Genomic DNA, 21,060 nt, shown 5'->3' with positions numbered 1-21,060 from the left:
GAAGAGGTAAAAAGACCTAATCCCCCTATTTCCAACCCAGTTCCCGGGTGGGAACTGAATGTTGTTCTTACCAAACTAATGGGACCTCCATTTGAACCCATGCACAAGGCTAGCATTAAAGCACTCACCTACAAGACTGCCTTTCTGGTGGCGATAACCTCTATAAGGAGAGTTAGTTAACTGCAGGCCTTTTAAGTTCAGGACCCATTCGTCACGATTCACAAAGACAAGTTGGTTTTGCGCGCACACAGCCTCGCTTTGCGCCCACATTTATCTCAAAGTTCCATATAAACCAGTCCAAAGAATTACCCACCTTTTACCAGAACCCCACTAACCGGCTGGAAGAAGCCTCCACACACTGGATGTAAGGAGAGCGGTTGTCTACTATCTGGAAAAGACAAAGCCACTAAGAAAAACAAACCAGTTCTTCGTCCCAGTGGCAGCTGATTGAGAGACAGGGTCCCCTCCTCTATCAGCTATTTCTAAGTGGATCATAAACTGCATTGTGTTACACTCTTGCCAAGTGAGATCTACCCTTCACGCCTAGCGCACACTCTACTCGGGGCACAGTGGCTACCATAGCATTCATTGCAAATGTTCATCTAGATTCCTTTTGCAAAGCAGCAACCTGGAGTTCTGTACACACCTTTACACAACACTACTGCCTAGGTACACACTCTAGGTCTTATTCTCGGGTGGGACAGCGGTGCTAAAACATCTCTTTGCTACTTCCCACATCACATCCCAACCCCATCTCTCGGTACTGCTTGCCAGTCTATGCACAGCATGCAATTCTAAGCAGATCCACAAGCATCAGAAGACGTGCATTCCTCACCATAATAGCGTTTCTGATTATTGTTAATGTTAAAGGACATTTGTACGGCACACTATCACCACCATAGTGGTCCCTTGGCGCTCTGGCGGCTCTGAAAAGGGAGAGGGGGGTTGAGTTAGTTGGAGGAAGCAGGAAAAATGCAAGAGCAGTGATGTGCTGTTGGCGGCCTCAGCCCGGTGGGTCCGTTGGCTGGGCCTGTGGTGTTTGCGGCCGGTAGTCGTTGTGTAATGTTGTGCAAGGCTATGTGTGTTTTTGTTTTGTTGTTGCAATGTAGTGAAGTTTGTGCGGTTTGTTGTGCTGTAGGTTTTGGTTGTGTTTGGTTTGGAGTTTGAGAGGTGTATGCAGAAAGGGAAGTTATTAGTCGGGTTGGTTAGTTTGCATCTCTATCCTGAATTGAAGTGCTCGGCTTGTGTAGTCTCCCCTGTTGCGGCTCTGTCCTGATCTGGGTCTGACTGGCCTACAGGTTCCTTACTCCTCTGGCCCCCACCTCTAGCATGCTCTCTCATGGCTCCCCTTATTCTCCATTTAGACTCTAGTGGCCAGTGCATCTGCTAATGACAACCTCTCAGGTAGTGGGGGGATTGTCAATGTCTCGATAATTCCACACCAACGTGGTACCTGTCGGTAATTAAATTACGGTGCGGGTGAAACAGTGGGATTGTCTGGGTTAGTTGACTCAGTCTCCGTGTGTGCCGAATGTGTTCCTGTCTATCCGATGTGCCCCGTCCAGCTGCCGTGGGCTTTACTCTCCCCGGTCAGGGATGTCTGTGTCTTTTCGGTTTAGTTATCCTTTTTACCAGTTTCGTTTTTCAGGTTTAGTCTGTGGTGTTGTAGAGCCAGGTCTTTAATGATTTCCTGAATTTTAGGTGATCTTCAGTGTTTATTTCCTTTGGGATGTTGTTCCAGGTTTTTGCGGCTAAGTGGTAGAAAGAGGTGCCTCCAAATTTTTTCTTGAGGTATGGTTTGAGTTCCAGGTGGATTTCGTTGCTTGATCGGAGGGGTCTCGTTGGTTTGTAGACTGTTATTTTCTTTTGTAGGAATTCTGCTCCTTGTCCATTGATTGCCCTGTGCGTTATGCACATTGTTTTGAAAGTGATGCGATGTTTAACTGGGAGCCTATGTAGGGTTTTTAGGGCTGGAGTGATGCGATCTCTTCAGGATAGTTTGAGGAGTAGTCTTGCTGCTGCATTTTGGATCCGTTGCATTTTCTTCAGGAGGTATTCAGGTATTCCGAGGTAGAGGCTGTTTGCATAGTCTATTTTAGACATGATTAGGGCGACGATAGTGAGTGTTCTGTGCGCGAAGGAGAGGAAAGGTAGAATTCTTCTGTCCGGAGGAGGAAAAAGCATTTCTTCACTGTTGCATTTATTTGTGGCTCCAGGGTTAGGTTGTTGTCCATTAGGACTCCCAGATTTTTTACTACCTTCGATGGTGTTGGTGCGTTTCCCATTTCCGTAGGCCATGGGATGGTGGTTTTGTTCTCTTGGTCTTTGGATACGCTCATGATTTCTGTCTTTCCTGGGTTGATTTTCAGGTTGTTGGCATCCATCCAGTCGAAGACTTCTTTTAGACAGTCAGTAAGGGTTGAATGGTCGGCATCAGTCTTTGATTTTGTACATGATCTGAGTGTCATCTGCCTAGTTGTAACATGTAATGTTGTATTTTTTGAAGATTCTGATGACCGGAGTCTGGTAGATGTTGAAATATAGTGGAGATAGTGAGGATCCTTGTGGTACTCCAGTCGTTAACTCGTGGAGTGGATTTGGAAGGTTTTATACATACGGTTTCTGTTCTGTCTGTTAGGAATGATTTGGTCCAGCGTAGTGCTGTGTCTGTTATGCCTATGTTTTCTAGTCTTTTGGTCAGGGTGTCGTAGCTAACTGTGTCAAAGGCTGCGGAGAGGTCGAGCAGAATAAGGGCTGAAGTAGTGTTTGAGTCTGCGTTAGTTTTGAGGTCGTCCCAGATGGATAGTAGTGCTGTTTCCGTTCCTCTCGCTGGTCTAAAACCGATTTGAGCTTGGTCCAGCAAGAGGTGTTTTTCTACGTGTTCTTGGGTTAGTTTATATACGTAGGTTTCTAGAAGTTTCGCTGGGTAGGGGATGTTGGAGATCGGTCTGTAGTTGGACAGGTCATCTACGTCACCACTTGTGTTTTTTAAGAGTGGCTTGATGTATGCTGATTTGAAGATCTTCGGTACAGTCCCTGTTGATAGTGATAGATTTAGAAGGTTTCTGTAGTGGTCTGCTGGCGATCCTTGCGCGAGGATTGATTTGTAGATGTCTGGGGGACATGGGTCCATGGGTGATCCCGCTTTCTTGCTTTGTTTAACCAGCATTGCGAATGCCTCTGTTGATATTTCAGGAAAGCTTCGGAGTTTGTGTTGTGGTTCCGAGTTGGGTTTGTTGGGTTGTATGTTGTGGTTGGTTGGTCGCTTTTGTATGGTTTGACGGATGTCGGTGACTTTTTTTTCAAGTGATCTGCCAGGTCGTTGCATAGTTTTTCTGAGGGGGTTGGGGTGTTATCACAGCCTGGTGGGTTTCTCATTTCTTTAATGATGCTAAACATTTCTTTTTGTGTGTTGGTGGCATTGTTGATTCTGTCATCGTAATGTCTTTTCTTTGCCTTTTGAATTTTTCTTGTATGCACGGATTTGTTTCTGGTACAGTGTTTTTTTCCCTGGGTTGTATTCTTTCCTCCATTCCAATTCCATCTTTCTGTTTTCCTTTTTCATGTCGTTTAATAGTGGGGTGAACCATTTTGCCATTGCTCTTTTTTTTTTGATAGGGTGAACGTTTTTTCCGGGGCGATCTTGTCTATCGTATCTGCAATCCATTTGTGCAGTATTTCTGCTTTGCCGTCTAGGTCAGCTAGTTCCAGTTCTGTAGTTGAGGGTTTTGTTAATTCCAGTTGTTCGAATAGGTTGCTTTCTTTGATGCGTTTCTAGTTTCTTTTGGTGGTGGTTGTGAGTTTCGGATGTTGGATGTAGGCTTGGGTAGGCAGAGTGATCACGAATGGGAAGATGAGATGGTCACTCCACAGTATTTGCATTGGAGGTGCTGTGGTGATGAGTTTTTCTTTGGCGAAAATTGCATCTAGGGTGTGACCTGCCGACTAGTTGTCATAGTTTCATGGTGCTGAGTTGTTCAATTAGTGAGTTTTGGGAGTTGGCGTGGCTGTCTTCAAACCAGATGTTGAAGTCCCCCAGGATGATTAGGTGTTCGTGGTTGATGGCTAAATTGGTGATGGCTTCTATGAAGTTATCGACGATTGTTGCATCATATGTTGGTGGTCTGTATACCAGGATGAATGTGATGTTGGTTTTTGGGCTCGGTGTTAGGTGAATTACCATGGTTTCGCAGTTGAGGATATTGAGTGGTTTGTCAGTTTTTATTTTCAGTTGTTCTTTGAATGCTATAGCGATGCCTCCTCCTTTTTTGTTTTTTCTGTTTATTTGTAGGCATTTGAAGTCTGTCGGAAGGCAGCTTTGGAGTGTGATTTTGTAGTTGTCGTCCAGCCATGTTTCTGTGATGAACAGGATGTCAATGCTGTTGTCGTCGAGTAGGTCGAAGATCTCTGTTGAGCGTTTTGACATGGATCTTGTGTTTATTAGATTGCAGTGAAGTTTGGAGGTGTTGTTTGGTTTGGGTTTTGTCGAGGTTGTCTTCCGCTCGGTGTTGAGGTTTCCTTCTTGGTCGATCACTTGTTGGGCTGCGGGGCTTGGGGTGTCAACGTCTTCGAAGAGTTCTTCTAGGTTTTGTCTTCGGTTTTTTGTGTTTTCATCGGGTTCGTCTTCCGGGGGTTGTGGTTGTTGATTGGAAGTTCCTCTTGCTTTGGTGATGTAGGGGGTTATTGGGTCTGTCGTCTGTATGTTGTTTGTTTTGGTCATCCTTCTTCTACTTGCTTGTGTTAGGTTGATTGATGTTGCTGCTTCTAATGTTAGGTTGGATTGGCGTAGTGGCCAGTTGTCTGCGAGGTATGGAGTTAGATAGAGGGATTTTTCTCTTCTCTGAGTTCCTTCGGTTAGTGTTCCTGCCTGTGGGGGTCCAGTCTATGGTTGTTCTAGGTTGCTGTTCTGGCGTGTTTGTTTTTTCCTCTTTTCGTCTTTTTCTCTGAATTGGTCGTTTGCGCGGCATTGTAGGGTTGAGAGTTGTTTAGTCTTTGTTTGATTACGTCTAATTGTTGCTGCTTTGGACCAGTTGTCTTGTGGTGTGGTGGCTGGTGAGTGGGTGTCTGCTACTACTTTGGCTCTGTCTATGGGTGGTATTCCGGCTGGAGTTGACTCGTTCAGTCACTGTCCTAGAAAGTAAGGGGGGTGGTAGGGTTATTAATTTGGGTGTTATCGGTGGCTCCCTTTTACTGTCCGTCCCCCTAAGCGCAGTTCATAGTGGTGAGCAGGCTGTGTGGGTTGGGTAGGGTATCGGCTGGTTGGAGGTGGCTTGGACGGGCGTAGCTTGGACTTTCGCCTTGTGATGCGAGAGGCCCTAGTCAGAGCGACCCACCGTCGTAATTCGCTGGTGGTTTCTGTCTCACTTGGGAGTTTGCTAAATGTGCGAGTGAGCTAGATTTGAGATACCTGTGGAGTGGGAGAGAGGATAATCAAGTTTGAGACACCTGTATAGTGGGAGAGGGGCCTATCAATGCAATCTGGAGGTCACACAATGCAATTTGGGCACAGAGGCCCTGCTATCAATGCAGTTTGGAACCACAAAATGCAATTTGGGCACTGAGGCCCTGCTAAATTTGAGTCACCTGTCCAGTGGTAGAGAGGCCTAACAGTGCAGTTTGGGATCAAACATAATGCAAATTGGGCACAGAGGCCCCGCTATCAATGCAGTTTGGGATCAAACCAAATGCAATTTGGGCACGGCGGCCCTGCTAATTTTGAGACACCTGTATAGTGGGAGAGAGGCCTAACAGTGCAGTTGGGATCAAACCTAATGCGATATGGGCGCAGAGGCCCTGCTAAGTTTGAGACACCTGTATAGTGGGAGAGAGGCCTAACAATGCAGTTTGGGATCAAAGCTAATGCAATTTGGGCACAGAGGCCCTGCTAAGTTTGAGACACCTTCATAGTGGGAGAGAGGCCTATTAATGCAGTCTGGAGAACAGACAATGCAATTTCCAGGCACAGTAGCCCTGCTATCCATGCAGTTTGGAGAACAGACAATGCAGTTTGGGCACTGATGCCCTGCTAAGTTTGAGATACCTGTATAGTTGGAGAGAGGCCTTATAATGCAGTTTAGGGCGACGGGGGGTGATCATATTGGTAGACATTGGTTTAGCCTAGTGGCCAGGTATCTAGGGTAGAGCTGTAACTCTCCCCGATCCGAGCCACCCTACCTTACTGGTCCTTGTAGTTGCTGGTTGACGGCTGGCCACTGGCTTGGCTTCCCCTGCCGACACCTGCTGACACTTCCTGGAGCTGCCTCTGGTAGAGTCGCCCTTGGCCTTGGGGCCCTTAGCCGCAGGGCTGTACGGGCAGAGGGCTGCCCTTGGAGGACTAGTGATGAAGTGTGGGTGGACCAATCAGAGCAGGGGGGGGGGCGGTGCGGGAGGCGGGAGAGACGGCTGGAGTGGTGCTGAAAGGGCCTAGGGCCCGCTTTGGATGGGCAAATAGGCGCTTTAGAGGGGGAGCTTGGCCAGGCAAACACTCCTCATCACTCACCTGGCGACCTCGGTGGGATGGGAGGCGGGAGGGCTGGGATGCGGAAGGGGAGCTGGGATGGAGGTAGCGGGCTGGGGAGGGAAGCGGGCCTGGCCGCGGGTGTTCCTTTCCTTGTTGGGAAGGGGCCCGGTTTGGGTCTGGGGGCTGTGGGGCCTTATCTGGCTTGCGGCGAGGAATGAGCCGAGTGGCCCCGATTGTATCTGCTTAATTTAATTTTATTTAATCAGCATGTTTAAAGCGCTCACACAGCCCGGGGGCATCGAGGCATTGTTACAGATTTTTTGTTTGTTGTCTTAGTTGCACTACTGTTGTCTTAGTTGCATATTTATAACGCGCTATAACACCCAGAGGTTTCTAAGTGCGGACCCAGGGATCGAACCTGTGTTGCTTCGTGTCGTCTTGCTTCCAAGGCAAGCACGTTGCCACTGAGCTACCCTCCCGGGCTTAGATTCACATGTGCCCACCATTCCTCCCCTCATGGAGTAGAAGGAACATAGACTTCTCACACCTTCTCGCTTCTGTACTCGCTCACACAGACTATAAGGCTCCCTCACGGCAGAAAAAAAAAAACAGTGGGACCTTAGCGCGTGATGGATTTTGGGTACACTACACGTCACGTTAGAAATGGTGTTCTATTCATGCCCATGTCGACGTCCCTTTCGATCTTCGCAAGACAGATGCAAAACTCCGCAATTTCCACTAGATGTCGGACTATATGCACAGCATGTGATTCTAAGCAGATGCAATCATTAGAAATGCTATTACGGTGAGTAATGCGGGTCATATATATTTATTAGGCCTTTCTGAACACACTGAGCATACAACATACCAGGTTAGTAATTTAATCATAAGCCATACATAATATATATAAACATTCACCCTTAGGAATAAGTTTGCATATGTATTAAATACCGGTATTCAACAGGTGCAAAATCAGTTGCAGGAAAAGCAGTTGGGATAGAGGAAATGTGGATTAAAAAAATGCAGACCTCTTCAGGACACTTCACAGAATAGAGGAAGGCGAGTTCCAGGGATGGTCAGCAAGTTCCTGGGACGGTCACTATTTGCAGGAGACGACAGGCTTCCTTTCATTCGCGGTCACAGAACCTGCTCCAGGACAAGATTCCCTTGAAGATAGGAAGCTAGAATGTGGGGAGAAGGTGACCATCAAAGAACATGCAACAGTGATGGCTCTAGCTGTGTAGCCCACAAGGGAGCTGGCCAGTCCACCGGGTTGTCCAGTCAAACTTCTGAAGGGCTGGATCCTAGTGAACGCGTCGACTAGTTGGTCCCACTAGTCCAAGGGCAGAAGCACTGATGAGGGTCTGTAGAGAGCCGGCAGAGGAGCAGGGCTTCACCTGGCCAGTGGCTGGAGAGGTTGATGCGTCACTGCAGAGGTCGTCCTATAGTCCTCAACGGGCTGCATTTCCTCGAAGGATTCTTGGCTCCAATGAAGATATGAAGAATAGCTGCAAGAGTTGTCCTCTTAGAAGAGGAAGGTGGAAGGTGCACACACTAAATTTCTAGAAATACTGATTCATATGGCAGTTTGTCAATAGTTAAGGATTTTTGGGGTGCAGGGGAGGAAATGTAGCCCTGGCACAGGGTTACTAAAGGTACAAAAAGGAGAGAAAAGAGGATCCAAAATTGGAACCCTCCCGTCCCTTGCACACCTTAAGTTTGCGCCAATATGACGCCTTGAGATTGACTTTTGTAACAATAAATTAGATATATATTCCAGTGAATTTCAAAAGATAATACAATTTTTTTAAAAAAGTGTAGTAATGACATTCAATGTAAAAGAAGATTCTTTATTCCAAACGCGTGAAACAGGAAGGATTCAATTCATTTGATGTGGCTGACGCGTTTCGAGAAGTTCATTCTCTTCATCAAGAGCCCAGAATAATGAATTAAACACTGAAAATAAAGAAATATGTACAATCAGCTATTTGTGAACTCTCCACATCACTGCTACATGTATTTAGCGTTCTGTGTTAAACATATAACGTGTTACCAGGAACCAGTAAATTGAACCAGACAAGAGTAAAGGCTTCGTCATACATTGTTTAGGGAAGCAAGGGTAGAATACAAAGAATGGGTCAACATGACCAGCACCTGTAAATAGAATCCAGAGACACAAGCTATCGGGACAAAAGAATGGCCATTTTGCTAATGGTAGATTGGAAATGCATTGTAAGTTACTTAGGAATAAATAGGGCAACTTCCGAATAGATGTGGATGAATGGCTTACCAATTTTCTCTTTACACCTGTAATTCAGTGCATATGGAAACCGCTCGATATGGGCGGGAAAGAAATTATAAATTGAGTTCCAACACAGTTCACCCAGCAGAGAACAGCGGAGGATTGTGCACTAAAAGAAAAATAGTGCGTGTAACTGTAGGTGTAAAATGCAAAAGGCAACAGTATCGGTAGATCAAACAATGAAAGGGCAACTACTCACCACTGGGGGGTGCCCAATGTGTTCTGGATAGGACCAGTTATTACATCAGTGCGGTACTTGTGTAGCACGCAGTCTAAGGGTTCTCAAATAGTCCACACGGGGCTCGCTGGGTCTATAAAGAAAAACAGCGGCCCCTTTAATGTGAAAGTGACATCTATATATGTGAGACTGAAGAGGCACAGCGAAAAGCGCCTCGTGTAGCTTAAAACTTACTTGAATTTGTGATAATTGTAGCATCGGCTGATGGAACGTGATCTTCGGAATCGACGGAGCTCGTTTAAGCCCATCCAGCGGGGAGGATGTCCCCAGAGACTGTTGCTATGCGCGGGACGCTAGTGCAGCTCCACAAGCCCCTCGCTGCGGCGTAGGTCCGTGAAGCGAGGTGGGCATGCGTAGTAATAAACAAAGGACTATAGAAATAAATTCAAATGAGGGTATTGGGCACTCGCTCGAGAGCGGCGGCCATCTTAGAAGGTGAAGAAATGAATAGATTCAAATAGTGTGCGAGCTGCTTGCAAAAGTTTGCATACGGAAAAGACTGTAATTAAGCAAAAAAGTAATTGGCCATCTAAGTTACGATATGGTGGCTCTGGATGTACATTGTGTGAGAAACGACAATAGTTCTTAAGGTGGCACAAAAGTTCACTAATAGTAGCAGTTTTAAATTGGAGAGAGGTCAAAAAATGGCCCAAGAGGATATGGTCATATGATATATGAAAAAACATCTTTCTAAGGGTGACAATTATGTTATAAAAACACAATATACAGACATCTGTTGAGTACAGGCAGAGCTAGCGTATAGAGAGAGATATTAGGGCAACAAGTCAGATAAAACATTTTAAAGAAAATTCATCATTAAGCCCCTTCGGTAGTAGTGTGTTCAGTGTATGTATCCAATATTTTTCTCTACGTGAAAGCATCGATGCATAATCACCTCCCCTATAGGGTTTTTTGACAACTTCAAGGATTTGAAATTTTAATTGTGTGATTGTGTGATTATTCTCCATGAAATGTCTGGAGAGGGGGGAATTTGATGTTTTTGCATCTAATATTGGATTTGTGCTCCGTCAGGCGTTCTTTGACTGGTCTTGTGGTTTGACCCACATACAGTTTGCCACAAGGGCATTTGATCGCATAAATAACCCCGGATGACATGCAGGTGGCATAGTGGCGTAGTTTGATGTTCTTCCCAATGTATGGGTGAACAATTTTGTCACCTTTTATGACGTTGTTACAGTGAGTACAACAGAGACTAGGGAAAGTGCCAATTTTTCTAGTTTGTAGGACCATCTGTTTGTCTTTAGGTGGTATTTCTGCTCTGACCAGATTGTCCCTCACATTCCTACCTCGTCTGAAGGCCATCATAGGTGCTTTAGGGAAGAGTTCTTTCAGTGTCTGGTCGTTGTGGAGAATGTTCCAGTGTTTTCTAATGGATTTACTTATCTGGAATCTCTGTCTTGAGTACTTGCTGATGTGAAGTAATGGTGTATCCTTTGATTTGTTTTTGGGTACCAGTAGTTGTTCTTTGTCGATGAGTACAGATCTTTCTTTGGCTTCTTCTAGGATGGTGTTAGGATAGCCTCTGGCTGAAAATGTTTCCAATAGGGTGTTGCTCTCTGTGTCCAGACCTGCTGGGTCCGAAATTATCAGTTTTAATCTCAAGACTTGGTTGTATGGTAGACTCTTAAGCATGGATTTGGGATGATGACTTGTAAAGTGTAATAAGTTATTCGCATCAGTGGGTTTATGGTAGACCGTGGTCCAAATCTGATGTTCTTTTCCAAGTCTACATCCAAAAAGTGTAGACGAGGTTCACCGATTTCCATGGTGAATTTTATGGTGTTGTGAATGGAGTTCATGTAGGTGAGGAAAGCGTCCAGTTCTTCACGTGTACCACACCAGATGCCAAATATGTTGTCTATATAACGTTTCCACATTAGTATCTTGTAGGACCATTCTGGGTGGTCCAGTACATGCTGATGTTCAAACATGTACATAAATGTGTTTGCGTAGACTGGGGCCATGGATGAGCCCATGGAGGTACCAGTAGTCTGAAGGTAGTATTTCCCTTTAAATCTGAAATAACTGTTAGAGTATGGTTTCAAGGAATTTCAGAACCAGATTGTTATTGGACATGCTGTTGTTGCCATTAGAGATGAGCCATTGAACTGCTTCGTGGCCTTCGGTGTGGGGGATGGAGGTATATAAACTGCATACATCCATACTGAAGATAATGCACTCTGTGCTTAGAGCTGTAATATCGTTGATACAATTCAGGAAGTCTGTTGTGTCTCTAAGGTAGGTAGGGGTCTCCTGTACCAATTTCTGAAGGAATTTGTCCACATAGATAGCTAGAGGTTTAAAAATGCTGTCAGTGCCAGCTACTATCGGTCGCAGTGGAGGGTTGGTAGGGTTCTTATGAATTTTAGGAAGGCCGTAGAATACGGGAGTGATTGGATGTACATTAAGTAAAAATTCACTTGTCTTAACATCGATCATGTCTTGATCTAATGCTTCTTCAATGATCCTTTTGATGAGAATCTTAATTGTGTTGATAGGGTCACCATCCAACTTGGAGTAGGTGTTAGTATCATCTAGCAGTGTGAGGCATTTAGTTGTGTAATCTTTGGTGTCCATTATGACAATTGCACCACCTTTATCGGCGGGTTTGATAGTAAGTTCTTCGTCCTTGGCCAGTGTTTCAATATGTTCCAGTTGACACCGTTTCGCATTGCTGGGTGTATTCTTTTGGTAGTTCATTCTTTCAAGATCCTTCAAAACCGTTTTTTCAAATAGATTAAGCATAGAATTTTGTGTGGACGGGTCAAAGTAACTCTTAGGACGGAATTCAAGGGTGTTGTTATCCGGTGGCGGTGTATCCTCATCCATGTCAGAGTTAAAAAACAATTTGAGCCTCAATTTACGCAATAACGTACGAAAGCATACTTTTTCTTCAAAGAGTGTAGTGTTAGTAGGCACAAACGATAGTCCTCGGTTAAGCATGTCCAATTGTCCACTGGTGAGGTTTTTACAGGACAGATTCACAACTAGATTTTAGGTCATTTGTTTTTTCTTTTGTTTTGACCCTTTGCCTCTCCTCGTTTTTCTTTTTGTTTGTCTCTTAGTCCTAAAAAAGCACCAGTCAATGCTCCAGGGCTAGGTGGTGTTACTGGGGTTGTTGGATTAGTGGTTGGTCGTTCTGTAGAATCTGTGTCGGGAATAGCCGTTTCTTTACTAGAAGAGCGTCCTCCTTCTTCAAGTTGAATTGGGTCCCCAATGCTGCCGGTACTGCTGTCACTGCCAGAATTTGCTTTATTCTGGAAACGAGATTTCCGTTGTTGATCACGGTGGTGGTAGAATTCTTGCCATGTGTAGACAATGTTGTTAAGATAGTCAAAGGTATCTCTCTTAAATTTCCTCAGTTTCCTTTGTTCAATGTCCTGTTTATAGCCTGTAAGTTTTGAATTGATATCAACAAGTAGGGTAGAAAGTTCTTCAGCAGATTTGAATTCACTTAGCTGAGTTTTCAAGGTGGTGATTTCTGTGTCAATGGATGTAAGGGATTTAGACAGTTCTTCAATGTTCAATAGTATGAGGTCCAGCGAACCTTTATTTAGGATTTGATCCCATTTTTCTACGAAGGATTTACTTTCGCTGCATAGGGTGGGGCGTAGATACACTCTTAGTCCTCGGGGTATTTTCTGCGATTTATAATACTCGACCAGTGTTGTTGCATGCAGTTTTTGAGCAATTTCTCGTCGAATTAATTTTTCCAACTGCTCTTATCCAGAATTCGAGCTGGTAGCAAGTCCAAGCCCATCGATGGTAAGGATCTGCACCATTCAAACAGCCATTTGTTTTCCCCTGGGCAAAATAGTTTTTCAATTTTTAATCACATACCTTGCCCAATTTGTTAGGTGCTGGCCTTCCACATATACTCTGGTATGAATGTATCTTTAGGGCAGCACGCTTGGTTGTGCAGACCATTGGGTTGTTTTATGGTTCCCCGGTTCTAACCACCTGTTAGGCAGAATTATATGCAGTACCCTTTGGGAACACCATACACAATTAAGACTACAAGTGACAGTACAATTTCACCTTTGGTACTAGCTTGTACTACACAGTTAAAGTGGTAGCAGTAGCAGAGCAGCCAGACTTATCTCAAGAGTAAGTGAGCAGTATCAAATAGTTACACAAAGGACAGCAATTACTATCATTCAGGCAAACACTGACTCAAGGTTTCTAAGTAAAAGAATATATATTTATTTACTCAACAGTTATATAACATTTCACTATTATAAGCAAGTTAAAAATCACAATCATAAATGCACCACACCACTTCCCTTAAATTACAGACAAGTTAAGCTCACAAAAGGAAGTGGGAGCAAAATGGCACTCCAGTAATTTAAAAGGAGGGAAAGACTAAGTTATTAGAAATTAAGTCAAACCAACAGGTAAGTACTCAGGGCAATTGAACAAGTGGAACTTTAGTGAGGAGATCAGCTAGAAAAGGCTTAGGGCCAAAGTCAATGGCTCAAAAGTCTTTTGCTCAAGATCACACAGTTCAGGGTAGTTTGCGGTAAAGTTTGTGGCGCAGATTCCGGACAAGGTTGGTTGATAGAAAAGTTAGTTCAAAGAGAAGAGAAGGACAAGCCCTCGGATTGGCAAAAGATTTCAAACACTTTCACTGCGGGTGAACAAAACGGACAACCGGATTTGCACAGTACCTTAAAATGGAGAGGGAGCTGTAGCTGAGGCGGACGTTCCTGGCGATTCCTGCAGGCTCACGGTTCCTGAAGCGATTGTCGGACTGATATGAAGTAGGAAGCTGGAGGGTCCTGCGCCACCCAGGGAAGAAGCCAGCAGCGGAGCAAAACAACGAATAAAAGGTGCGCTCCTTAAAACCCAAGCAGGGTCCGACCTTCCTGACTCTCCGGCCCACTGTAGCTCTTACAGCAAATTCGACCAGAGGAGGGGTGCTGGCTTGCAGTTTGGGCGACCTGGTTGGTCCCACCAGCTCAAGGGAAGAAGTTTCCTGGAGGATCTTCTCTGTCGTCGGATTCTGAAGATTCGGACCTGCAGCAGGGCTTCACCAGGCGGTTCAGTCGGTGTAGGGTTCCTCTCCCGTCAGCTCCTCGTTGGTTCTTTCGTTCCAGTGGCGACTCCCTTTCCAGTCCCAGAGACGTGCTTTTTATGCAGTTTCCCCCCATTCATACAGCCTGGCTGTCAATCACACAGCAGGGTGGCTGTCCTGGCAAGGACAGTCCCCTCAGCCAATCAAACAGGAGTGCGACTTAGGTTACCAAGGGAACCCATGGCATGGGTCCGAAGACCCCTCCCTCACATCCTGCCTACCTAGACTTTCAGGCGCCTTAAGGAGGGCTTCTGTGCAGAAGCCAGCGAAAAGACAGCGAACAAAGGAATCATCCCCGGTTTGGCGCGCAGAGAAAAACATGAGAAAGACTAACAAAAGGAAATGGCGAATAAACCCAGCCGGAGCCAAAATAAAATTTATTTGGCCATGCGGTTTTATGTTTGAGGCTAATGTAATAGCCTAAAACAATACCACGTTTAGAAAAGATAATCGCGGTACAAAAGATAGGGTAGTTACCACTGCCACCAGCCAATTCTTGATGTAAAGGGAGCGAAACAAGGCTCCAAGAGGCACAGACAAAAAGGGATAAGAATTAACCCTTTACAGTACTCCAGGTAAAATGGGGGGTGTACTGGGTCTGTGGTTTAAAGTGACTAAAGTAAAGTTAATGGCAACTTTACCTTTTCTGGGGGACAGTAGTCAACCCCAGAAAAATTGAGTCAGTGGGAATTCTAAAGGATAACCCTGTGTCACTGCACTGAGGGTGCTGTGTAACACACATGAAAAATATGAGGCCATGGGGTAGGTGAGGCTCCAGTACTCAAGATCACACAAAAAGTAAAAACACACACAGCAAAACACATGTAAATGTGGGGAAAAAGGTTCACACTCTTACCAGGTGAAAGAAATCCTAAAAATCCAGCAAAGCTGCTGTGGGACTGATTAGGTAAGGGAAATCGGCCATTTATGAGAATTCTCCCTAACACCACCCCACTGTTATTTTGTGTTTAGTGTTTACCTCTGGTAGAGAATCCACTTCTAGACATTGTGCAGGCCTTACTGTTTTTATGCTTTGCTAGTCCTCTTTTAATACTGTTTACTAATATCAAAAGTATTGCCTTAACACCTTGCTAACCCTAGTGTTAAGGAACAGTTTGTTTGCTGCTGTTGAGACAGATTTCCAAAGTCTGCCCTGGTGGGAGGATTTTGGGAGGCCACCCTATTATGGTGAGCATGGTAGACTCACAAAAAGATGCCTCCTTTAAAGCTTTGTCCTTTGTGGTCTTTCATTTAAAGTGTTTTTTTTCTGGATGTTTGTGCATAGGCTTATGGAATTGCAGGTCTTGTTGGTCACAGGTTCTTTCCTTCTGTGCTCTTAAAAATGTGACAGTAAAAGCCCTCTCTGCTCCCTGTGGTAGTGTCAGAAATAATAGTCCCTAGAAGATTTATCTCCTTGCATTCTTCCCTCCTCCTCGAAAATAGGGAGATTGCACAGATACAATTTCAAAGACCCTCTATAGTCTAATGTATCTCTCTAGGACCACACAAAATCAATGTTGGGATACTTTTTTGGGACTAACTGAAAATATAATATAGATACAATGCTTTAGCTTTCCTATACACCTTACTAGATTGTGGACAGATAGCTAAAAGCTCTGTGACCATCATCTGGTGAAAACGTCTCAACTTGAATTTTGTGTGATTTAAAATTGGACAAACATGTGTCAAACCTTTCTTTACACATGTCTCTAAGACCAACAATTATAGGATTGAAAAGTCTGTCCATTTTGCATTTCCCTGAAAAGGAAAGGCAAACTCTTTACCAACTATCTTATGGTGAATAATCTTCTGCATTAAGACTGAGGGTGCCTAAGGTCCTTCATGCCCAAGCAGCAAGTTCTGCTATGATGAGGGGGTGAGGAATCCATTGCTTGACATCTGTCAAAAAGCAACTTGGGCATCTTTGCACATGTTCACTAAGCAGTGCCACATTGATACTCCGGCTGGAGTGGATGCGAGGATGTGGGAAGGTCAACGCTTTATGGATTTCTGGTTGACAGCATTCTCCTCTCACCTGCATCCCCAAACCCTGTTTTTGGTACAGCTTTGGGATTCTTTCAAAGGTGAGGGATCTTTTAGAGGAATGTATCCATTAGAAAAACAAGTTACTTAATGTACTAATGTTCATTCTAATGGAAACGTTAATTCTTCCTACATATTTGTCATTGGCCACTCTCCTACCTCTCAGTGCTCCTTACTTCAGTTGGGATTTGTTCTTGACAACTTTGCTTTTCTCGGCTCTGATGTTTACCCAGGGAAAAAGGTTGGAATAGAGGGAAAATATGGTGTTGAGTCTAAGTAAACATTGAGGATATCCCTTCAGGTGCAAAGGGTGCTCAAAAACCTTGACTGAGGCATCTGTGTAGTCACACAGTGCTACATCTGGCTGTTGGGAACATATTCCGAACCAGATTGTGTCAAAAGGAGATTTCAAAGATGAGTAATGTGTGAGGCATTACCATGTATTTTGGAAAGACAATTACTGAATTTGTTACGTGTTCTTCTCCATCATGAGTATCTGAAATTCATTAATAAACAACCCACCTGCTTCCCTAAATCACTCATGACAGACTAGAAATGGTATACCTAGCAAAAACATTTCCTTCTCACTTTTTCACAGATAAAGTGATTCTGTAACTACACTGCATAATGGAATATTAGTGTGTCCTGGCTGCCATATGATATCACAACCTTTTTTTCAGTTTACTTTTGAATACCTTTGTTTCCAACTTTTAATATTTTCTATGTTGGTTAGAAATTGATTGGTGAAACGTCACACAATGTTTTGTTAGAATTTTATTGTTAAATGTTGTCAGTACTGGATATATTTGCATAATGTGAATGTAAAGTTTATATTTATTTGAAAAGTAGAATTCCAAGATGCATACCACTTGTGGAGTTAAGTAGTTTTTAATATGAATAAGTGCCTATGATGCCGAACTAGGATTACTAATATATTTCTTTTCCTTTAGTACGCAAAAGCAGTTGTCAATATCCAGTGATTTTTATAAGAACACTTAGTAAAACAGAATGTTCCCTTGTTGTTTTCAGATAAATTTATTATAATCCCTTTGCATTCATTGATGCCAACTGTAAACCAGACACAGGTATGAAACATGAAAGTAATAGCAATGTTTGAAGTTATGTAATGTCTTGTGTAAATTACTTTGCTTATACTTGCTTGTGGATTGATGTTGACATTGCCACTTACTGGCAATTATGTAAATCTGGTTCTGGAGGGTCGGTTGTTTTACACATCTGACATCCGCAGCTAGTTTTCAAGTTTCTGTTGTAGTGACATTTGTTTTTTTTCAGGGAGGTATTCGGGGGCGGGGGAGGAACAAACAAACTCGTAGCATACTGTAATGTTTCTTCCATTAGGGAACATGTTTAGTAATCTATGCCTATTGCTGATGTGCATTAATCATGAGCGGAATACCCCAGTGGTAAAAAGTGCCGGCAGGCTATATTTATAGTACTATTGTGTTTAATCTCCAAGAAACTGCTGCCATACTCCATGTTTATAATACTCGCTCTTTAATATCAGCCTGTCCGGTGGCCACCAAAGTGGCAGATTTCAGGTGTTTTCTGCAGTTCTGTAGCTTGATTGCACAATATCAACTAAAATGATTTCAAGGTCTGTCACATACTCTTGGCCTTTTGCTAATGGCTTTCTCCCCTTGACCCCTGCTTTAATTTATCAGACTTTTTGTATTTTTATTGTGTTAAATGATTGTCAGAGGCAGGGTGAGTAGGGCACCAAAACCTTTGCTATAAATGTTGGGGTAAATTACTTTTATTGTATACCAGAAATGTTTTTTTTTTAATATGCTGTTAAACGTTTTCTTATATTTTAGTTTTGTGTATTAAAGTTTCTGTGCAGTTTGACAAAGATAAATTACACTGAGATTAATATATTGGTACACCTTCAAGTTAGCAGTAATTAATACAGGAATCTCTGAATCTGGCATAGATCAATGCTCATGTGCTCAACAATCGTATGCCAAGTTCTAAAGATGCTTCTTAATCTGCTTTCTCTCACATCTAACTAGAGTATCACCAAGAGCTTGACGGAGTTCTGTGCTTAAGCTTTTAAGGTTCTTTTAGCTCCAAAATGTTGTATTAAAAAAGCATAGGTAGTGCTTTATTCAAATGAGTGTAATTTTCTAACTTTTTGTGTAATCATGCAGTCTGTTTTTTATATGTAAGTGAGCACCACAACTGATCCCGGGTACTGTCCATTCCAAGGACCACCTACAGAGGTGACACGTTCACTGTGTCTTCAACCCGTGGGATGAGGTCCCTTTTGGTGCAGACATACTAAGTTACTGGAGGAAATTCTGGGATCCCCTCTGGACATAATTCCACTGTTGACCTTTCTAGGGCTTGCTTGCATGGGCCACTTTAGAAGCCCAAGTCTGGTTCTATGACCGAGGGGCCTAGTGTGGTATAGCTCAGTGAGGACCCCTCTTTGGTACTGCCTGAGAGCTTTTGAAGTCCAGTAGGTTCTCCAGAAACAGCTTGTGAACTTGTCCTAAGGGCCTCCCCCTGGTGAACCCTGTCCACTTCTGCCACAGTTTTGCTACTTAGTACAGGAGTACATTCAACTGTGACTTTGCACCTTCTAACTGAGCCATTGTCTTTGTGCCTCTTCTGCCCTCTGGTCTGTGCCTACAAAGAGCGGATTGTAAGGAAGTCCTTTCCTCCACAATTGAAGGTTGTCATGTATCCACACCACATATTTCTCTAAGTAGAACTTACAAAGCCTCAGACCTATAATCCTAAAGTTCTTGATGATTCTGGAAATGTGGTCAGGTAGTCAACTTGCAGAACGTCAGGTAGGCCCTTTACTTCAGAACATTGCACATGACGATGCTTCTGGCATATGTTGGGACCGTTTTTCTGAAGTTCCAACTAAGGGCTTAGTAAAATCATTCAGCTGAGGCAGTACAAGACTCCACTCTTAGTAAACGGCTTTACCACCTGGGTTCAGGGTAGTGTAGACAGAGCAGCCAGGCTATTCTTAGCAAGGAAAGAGGGCTATAGAATCAGTACAAAGGAATTGTATTATAAATATGGTCCAAAGAAACATTGATACTATGTATTGTACAAATAAAGGATTTTTTATATACAAGCAGACCAAGAGATTTGTGGGTAAGTACGTACTATCATAAAGCATATAAACACATTATAAAAACATAACACTATGCTTTAAATACACAGATCAAAACATATACCTTATTTAGAACAACTAACAGTATTTCTAGGAGGTAAGACCTTTGTATACACATTCAGTACAGGGCACTCCTATTCGTGGGGAGTAAAATCATTAGTTACTTTAAGATTACTTTACAGTGATACAAGGGTAGTAGACCCTGTCAGTTATGCAGTGACACTCACCAAAGAAATCACATAGTCAACTGTCTTGCAAATATACTTTTCTGAATAGTGGAACACAGATTCAAGGAACAGTATTTCTCCAGAATTGGATCTTTAATGGATTCACATGCTTTGAATATTGTTAGGCAGAATCCTGTGCAGTTCCCTTAGGGAGCACTAGAGAAGATTAGGACTACAGGTGAGAGCAATAAATCCCCTTTGGTATCAGTCTGTACCACAGAGATTTAGTTGGTAGCTGTGGCTGAGCAGTCAGACTTATCTCAAGAGGGAGATGAGCAGTATTTTGGGTTTGGAAAAACAATGCTCTGCGCATTGTTTTTCCAAAACAATGCACAGAGCAACACTCTGGTGCTCTGCGCATTGTTTTGGGCCCTCAGGTCTTTTCTTCCGTCCCTCAAGGGCAAGGTGGTGAGGATCTTCACCGACAATACCACCACGATGTTCTACATCAGGAAGCAGGGTGGAACCAGCTCCCCAGTCCTGTCCAAGGAAGCCCAGGATCTGTGGCACTGGGCCGTCGACCAGGGGATGTTTCTGGTACCCTTTCATCTGGCAGGGATAAAGAACACCATCGCCAACTCACTCAGCAGGGAGCTGCGCAAGTGCCACGAGTGGGAGCTACGCCAGGATCAAGTGGATCGACTCTTCAGGCTGTGGGGCAGACCCCAGGTCGATTTCTTTGCGACGGCGACAAACTCCAAGTGCCAGAGGCTCGCCAGCAGTTTCCCCCAACCGAGGAGCATGGGCGATGCTTTCTCGCTCCCCTGGGACAACCTGTTCCTCTGCTTTCCCGCCATTGGCACTGCTACTCCGGCTTGTCAGCCAGCTCAAGAGGTCCCGGTGCAGGATGATCCTCGTCACACCGGCGTGTCCGAGACAGATCTGGTTCCTGGACCTTCTGGACTTATCGGCGTCCCCACCGGTCAGACTGCCCGTGGACGCGGATCTTCTCTCCAGAGAAGGAGGCGCCATTCTTCATCACGACCCGAAGTTGCCGAACTTGCAGGCCTGGTTCCTGCAGCACTAGAGTTTGGGGATACGATATACCGGCCGACTGCAGAGAGGTTCTTGCAAAGGCCAGGGCGTCCTCAACTCTCTTGTTACGGACACAAATGGAAGAGGTTCTCTGTCTGGTGCCAGGCACAGAAGATTACCACTCTACGGATTACAGCCCATCAAGTACTGCCGGTACCTACTGTCGTTGGCCAAGGCTGGACTAGCTCACGCCTCCATCAAGATACATCTGGCTGTCCTCCCCAGATACACCAGGACAACAGGACGGGTGTCCTTGTGGTCTCATCGCCTGGTGAAGGAATGTATGAAGGGACTATTCTGCTCGTTCCCGCCGGTGAAGGCCGCAGCCCCGGCGTGGGAGCTCAACGTGGTGCTGACTAGGCTCATGGGGGCTCCTTTCGAGCCTATGCATACGGCACCATTGATGTTCCTATCATGGAAAACAGCTTTTCTTGTGGCCATCACCTCCGCACGGTGCGTGGGAGAGATTCAAGCCCTATTTTGCAAGCCTCCATACTTGACTTTTCAGA

The 21,060-nt window shown here is 44.3% G+C and overlaps 1 protein-coding gene across 2 annotated transcripts in view; it reads left to right on the top strand.

The window, feature by feature from the left end:
- Window positions 1-21,060, top strand: part of DHX36 (DEAH-box helicase 36) — a 1,119,030-nt gene that overhangs the window by 371,943 nt on the left and 726,027 nt on the right. For both annotated transcript variants that reach the window (XM_069618410.1, XM_069618409.1), the window contains exon 13: window positions 17,168-17,223. In XM_069618410.1, coding sequence (XP_069474511.1) covers window positions 17,168-17,223 — 56 coding nt within the window. The remainder of the gene's footprint in view (window positions 1-17,167; window positions 17,224-21,060) is intronic.

Source organism: Ambystoma mexicanum, chromosome 10, assembly GCF_040938575.1.
Source record: "Ambystoma mexicanum isolate Mex_15411 chromosome 10, UKY_AmexF1_1, whole genome shotgun sequence".
NCBI lineage: Eukaryota > Metazoa > Chordata > Amphibia > Caudata > Ambystomatidae > Ambystoma > Ambystoma mexicanum.
This window is presented reverse-complemented; position numbering and strand designations above follow the sequence as displayed.